Genomic DNA, 6,225 nt, shown 5'->3' with positions numbered 1-6,225 from the left:
CAGTGGAGCTGCAAGGCCGGTGGAGGCGGCCGGGACCGTTGGGGGCGGGGTGTGTGGCCTTATGACACACTTCCGGTGATGTCAGGGTGTGTGGCATATGCTAATGAGTTATGCTAATGAGTTCCCCTAGCTCTTTTTCTACGAAACGACCCCTGTTAGAGGGAACATTGATTGTGAGTCCCCATTAAAGACAAACCAAATCCCAAAGCGATTTAGGTGATGCATTAGATCCTACCAGTTTCCCACTGGCGTAATGAATTTAGGCAGATGGTGAGAGGGAGGGCAGGGAAGGGATGAGCCAGTGCTGGGCTCTCTTGGCCTTTTCTTACATGCCCAGGATAATGCCGGTGGCCACTTTGGGGTCAGGCAGGGATTTTCTTCCAGGCCAGATTATTGGCCTAGGGGTCTGGAGTTTTTTGCCTTCCCCGTGGTGGGTGGGTGGGGGGGAGGCTAGCTGTGAATTTCCTGCATTGTGCAGGAGGTGGGTGGCCCAGATGACCCTCGGGATCCCTTTCAGCTCTATGTTTCTATGTCAAGCAGAGGAGGGGGCCCCTTTTGTCTCCCCAAAAGGCTGTGCCAGGAATTGCGGGACACGCAGGAACGCGAACAGCCTCTTGTGGGTCATGGATGCAGCGAGAAGGGGAGCTGAGCTGTAGCAGGAAAGCTGGCAGGATCCGACCCAGTTTTATTGTAGCACGTTGCTTTTTTAATTGTACAGAAAGAATGTGAAACTTGATTTGGTTGGACGTGGCAAAAGAGAATTCTGGCAGCGGGTACAGGGGTGGGGGGTTGATTCTGAGCTGGGGGAAATTGAGACGCTCGCTCCATATTCAAGAGTCCGGGCTTACGGAGGGCAATAGACCAGCAGGAAAACGAGCAGGTCACTCGATCACATTCAGTGGTGCCCGTGGGTGACGCATGTTGCGCTTTATGCTGGAGATCGGGCAATCTGGTCGAGTCCTAAAAAGCCATTTGTTTGATACAAGCAAATGACACTCCGCTGCACTGTAATAGGGACACACTAGGGGTGGTTTTGTTAAACTATTAGCCCTCCCCCCAGACAAACAGGCATCTGCTGCAGTCTGACTTTGAGATTTCTCAAGGACTCTGCCTTGGGCCTTTCATTTGAGCCAAGCCCCTTGATGTGTTAATAGTTACAGGAGGGCTGAAACTGAGCCTTCAGCAGAATGCTCCAGATCCCTCGGTAGCGCTTCTGAAGACTAAAGAGAAGCTAATAAGGCTTTGACTTAACGCTGCAGTGTTCTCATAGCAATTAAGCACCCCAGCCTCTGTTTTCTGTGTGGGCATTGTGGGTAAGCAGTACGGCATTTCTCTTTTTTTCTTTCCCCCCCCCTCCCCCGAAGGGGATTTTTCTCATTTTTCATGAGGGCTTTAGTGTTGTGTCTTCTGGAATTATGTTACTATGTTTGTTGTTATTATGTGCCTTGTGTCCCAATTACATGGGAAGGAAGCAGGCTTATAAATGTTTTAAATAATACAGAGGCATAGAAAATATATGAACCCTTGGGTTGGATCCAGCAATGCGCAAGCTGAAACAAAAATGGACTTGATGCAGTTCCTCTTGCGCAAACTGATGTGCAACACCCAGCGCTTTCTTCCCTCTATATCAGGGGTCCCCAGCCTTTTTGAAATTGTGGGCACCATTGGAATTCTGGCTCGGCGTGGTGGGCTCAGCTACAAAATGGCTGCCGCAGGAGGCGGAGCCAGCTACAAAATGGCTGCCACCGTTCGGCTCCAGTGACACAGTGGAGATCCTTATGCTGTGGCGGCAGCTGCGGCTAAAGCCACGTTTTTAAAAATCTGCACAGCCAGTCGGATCGCCAGTGTCCCATCAGAAGCCTGGCTTAGACAAGAGCCCTACCTGGCCTCTCCTGCTTGCTAAAAACACTTGGCGGGCATCAGGAAAGGTGTTGGTAGGAACCATGGCGTCCACAGGCGACACATTTCTGGATCCCTGCTTTGCATTATAGCTCCCAGATATTGTTTGCACAAGACCTTAATCCAGTGGGAACACAAGTGAGGATACAATCAGCTTGCCTTTGCGCAAGTGGGAATTTACTGCTGGATCCAACCTTTCATGCACGAGGTGCTGGGAACCTGGAAGGGTTGGATCCAGCTGCTCCTGTCGGCCACTGGCAGGTGGAGGTCTTCTAGTGGTGAGAGGAAATGGAGAACTTGGCTTTTAACTGACCGCCTCTCTTAAAACTGACCTGGTTTCCTGCAGGAAGGAGAGCCCTCCGGCAAAAGGAAAGCGGAAGACGATGACAAGGTCAGTAAGAAGCAGAAGAAGTATGTGATCAGCGATGAGGAAGACGAGGATGAGGAAGCGTAGCGTGCACCACAAACCTAGGCGTTGATGACGGAACTTTATACATAGGCTGTACAGGTTTTTTGGCAACTCAGATGTAAGTAAATGCTAAAAAAGGAATTTTTTTTTGACAAAGGAGACGTGTTTTAACACCTGTAATCCATGAATAAAGACTTCTGGTGGTCCTCCTTTTTTAAAAGAAGACTCTAATTTGGTAAGGTTTGCTGCACAAGGGGGTGTTCCAGGTTATTAGGCCGTGTACATTGTGTTGACTAAATACTGATGGCTAGCCACGTAATCCTAATTGGAGTGACGCCCCTTCTAAGACAATCCACGTCAATGAGCTGGGAAAGGTGCAGTTCTGTTTAGGATGGGATTGGAATTCTTATAAGACCAGAACTGCTTATAAGGCTTTTCCGCACTCCTCTTTTCATGGCTTGTATGCCCTTATCACGTCAGGGTTTTTTCCCTTTTTCTGCATGTGTTTTGCTCCCTCTAGTGGTCACTCTGATATTACATTTCTGTGTGTACAGTATATTTCCCTTCACCTTAGATGTGAAGGGAACCATTTGAAGCAGCATCCCTCCCCTGTCATGTTTAGTGTGGCTAGGCGTGTGTCATGACGTCATTGTGCTCCAAGTTTTCCTTATGTCCCTTCTTCCCCCCCCAATCCATTTTTTATTTTCTTGCTCTGTATCAATGCTGCCATTTTTCCCCACAAGAAAACTCTAAGCTAGTTACCGAAATCTTATCTGTGAATCGGTGAAACCAGACTCTTCCCTGATGTATCTTAGTCCCTGTTCTGCAGAACGATTGGCTGCTGACGGACCAATGGGTAGCTGATTGGCAAGGGAGAGGCTCAGGAGAGGGTGCTGCCAAATAACAGCCAGGCCAGGGAGCCATTTTGGTGTAGTGGTTAAGTGCATGGTCTCTAATCTGGGAGAACCGGGTTTGATTCCCCACTCCTCCACTTGCAGCTGCTGGATGACCTTGGGCAAGCCATAGTTCTGTCAGAGCTGTCCTTGAAAGAGCAGTTTCTGTGCGAGCTCTCTCAGCCCCACCTACCTCACAGGGTGTCTGTTGTGGGGAGGGGAAGGGAAAGGAGTTTGTAGGCCGCCTCCCCCTCCTCCTCTTCTTCCTTCTCCTCTTCTTCCTCTTCTTCTAACGGCCCACACTGTCTCTTCCATTTCCTCGGCTACTGCTTGTGTGGGCACATGAATTTGTGATGTTTGCATTTTGCATTCACTGAATGTGGTAGGAGGAGGAAGCAGAGATGCGGGGCAGCTAATTTTTGGCAGTCGTTGGAAAGCATCATTCCAGCTATGCCAATGGATGAATTACATGTTCGTTTTGAAGTGCATTGTCACAGATGTTTGGGTTTTCCCCCTCAATAAATTAGGGTGATCTGATAGACTCTGCTTTCCGGTGCAGGCAGTGGTCCCCGTGGATCAACTGCTTAAACACTGGCTGCCTAGGATTAACATAAATCCCACAGCCTCTTGTTGCCCGTTTGTGGTTCCCAATACAGAGCAAGTGGCTGTGTCTTTCAGTATGTTGGGGGATTGTAATTTAGGCTGTTGTGAGAATTGGAATAACAGTTCTCTTTTTTAAAGATGTTTTTTATTTTTTTTAAAAAGATAGGGGTACAGAAAGGAAAAAAATGGAAAGGGCATAAAGAGGTTTTTTTAAAAGATTTTGAATATACGTAACAAGGACAATCAGAAATGTTAACAAACATATAATATTTAAAATGCGTCATTTCCGAGTATAAAACATTCATCATATTCAAAGATATTTCCTCTCAATCTTAGTAAGACTTCAGTCATTGCAGCCATGTCAACAAATATTTAGTGGACTGTGTAAGCTAGTTAACTTGGAATCAAGAATTATTTAATCTTCGGAATAACGGTTCTTCTTTCATTTAACATAAGAGCTTAAAAAAACAACAACCCTCAGTGCATGATACTAAGGAACAGAGTAACTGGGACAGCTTCATCCCATTGGCCATTTTGTGCTACGAAAACCATGTCTAAGGCTATTACAACAGCACTACCTTCCTGAGCTGGATGGCCCAGGCTAGCCTGATCTGGTCAGATCTCGAAAGCTAAGCAGGGTCGGCCCCGGTCACTATTTGGATGGGAGACCACCAAGGACGCCCAGGGCTGCTCTGCAGAGGCAGGCAGTGACAACCCATTGAACGTCCCTTGCCTTGAAAACCCCACCAGGGGTCGCCGTAAGTCAGCTGCGGTTTGACAGAGAAAAAAAGAAAGAAATGACAGAACCAGAGGGAGGCAAAGGTGACCGACCCCCCTCCGAGCATTATGGTTTCCCAGCTCTTCTAGCACTCTGCAGGAGAAACTGTTTTAAGGTGGCGGCTTCTGGGTCAGAACTTCTCATTATTGAAAGGAAGTCCTCAGCACAGTTCCTGGGCCAGTGTGCACCCTCCCACCCACCTTCCCATCCCTCACAGGAGTGGAATGTAATTTAGAAGCAAAAGAGGTCTTACGATGCATTCGCCTTTTAAGCCGAAATCCATTACCCGATAAGTCCCTGCTAGAGGCGGCTAAAAGTCATCTTTACATAACAGCCATCGAAGCGCACACAGACAAAAAGGCTCCGGAGGCATTGTCCGCGTTTGGTCTGCCGGCTCTGTAAACCACGGCAGAACTTTTGCTTTCTGCCGTCGTCATTATTAACTCCTAAAGTTACCCGGGATCTGAAGGGCTTGTGACCACACCAGGGTTTTGTTTGCCAGGCTCGTTTACATTGTTCGTTTCCATTTTTTTGTTCCTGTACTATTCTTACCTGTGTTTACAATACACACCCATGGGAGTCAGTACCAGAGTGTAAAGGGATATAGTCGGGAGCTGTGTTGCATCAGAGAGAAGGGGTGAAAGCTACGTTTCATCCATTTGCTTGGTGGATGTGGATTGCCAAGGTGGTACAAAGAGCAGGGTGTTGGGCCAGGGAAAGGAGAGCGTTACCATCTCTGAGTAAGAATGGCTGAAGAGCCTGGGACTTTTCAGGTTAGCAAAGAGACAACTGAACGGGGACGTGATAGAGGTTTATAAAGTTATGCATGGGATGGACAGACTGGACAAAGAGAACCTTTCTCCGTTTCCCAAAATATTAGAACTCGGCATCCAATGAAGCTGATGGGTGGTAGGTCCAGGACGGACAAAAGGCAATACTTATTTAAAGAGCTAGTGCTTAAAATGTGGAATTTGCTACCAGAGGAGGTAGTGATGGCCGCAGGAATGAACAGCTTCCAAAGGGGATTAGATAGATTCATGGAGGACAAATCTATCAATGGCTACTAGCCATGGTGGCTGAGGGGAACCTCCACATTCAGAGGTACAAAGCCTCTGGATCCCAGAACCAGGAGGCAGCATCAGGGGAAGGCCTCGGCCTCTCTGCCCTGTTGTTGGCCCTCCAGAGGAGCTGGTTGGCCACTGTGTGAGACTGGATGCTGGACTAGATGGACCACTGGTCTGATGCAGCAGGGCTCTTCTTCTGTTCTTATGAAGGCCTTGGTCTCTGTGCCTTGTTACAGGCCCTCCAGAGGAACTGGTTGGCCACTGTGTGAGACAGGATACTGGACTACGTAGATGGACCACTGGTCTGATGCAGCAGGGCTCTTCTTATGTTCTTATGAAGGCCTTGGTCTCTATGCCTTGTTACAGGCCCTCCAGAGGAACTGGTTGGCCACTGTGTGAGACAGGATGCTGGACTAGATGGACCACTGGTCTGATCTAGCAGGGCTCTTCTTAGGTTCTTAGGAAGGCCTCAGCCTCTGTGCCCTATTGTTGGCCCTCCAAAGGAACTGGTTGGCCACTGTGTGAGACAGGATGCTGGACTAGATGGACCACTGGTCTGACACAGCAGAACTCTTCTTG

At 48.4% G+C, this 6,225-nt stretch overlaps 1 protein-coding gene across 1 annotated transcript in view; it reads left to right on the top strand.

The window, feature by feature from the left end:
* Window positions 1-2,503, top strand: part of LEO1 (LEO1 homolog, Paf1/RNA polymerase II complex component) — a 27,677-nt gene extending 25,174 nt beyond the window's left edge. The window contains exon 12 of the mRNA XM_015425480.1: window positions 2,246-2,503. Coding sequence (XP_015280966.1) covers window positions 2,246-2,353 — 108 coding nt within the window. The 3' untranslated portion in view covers window positions 2,354-2,503. The remainder of the gene's footprint in view (window positions 1-2,245) is intronic.
* Window positions 2,504-6,225: the final 3,722 nt, after the last annotated feature.

Source organism: Gekko japonicus, unplaced genomic scaffold (assembly GCF_001447785.1).
Source record: "Gekko japonicus isolate JY-2015 unplaced genomic scaffold, Gekko_japonicus_V1.1 scaffold462, whole genome shotgun sequence".
Classification (NCBI taxonomy): domain Eukaryota; kingdom Metazoa; phylum Chordata; class Lepidosauria; order Squamata; family Gekkonidae; genus Gekko; species Gekko japonicus.
This window is presented reverse-complemented; position numbering and strand designations above follow the sequence as displayed.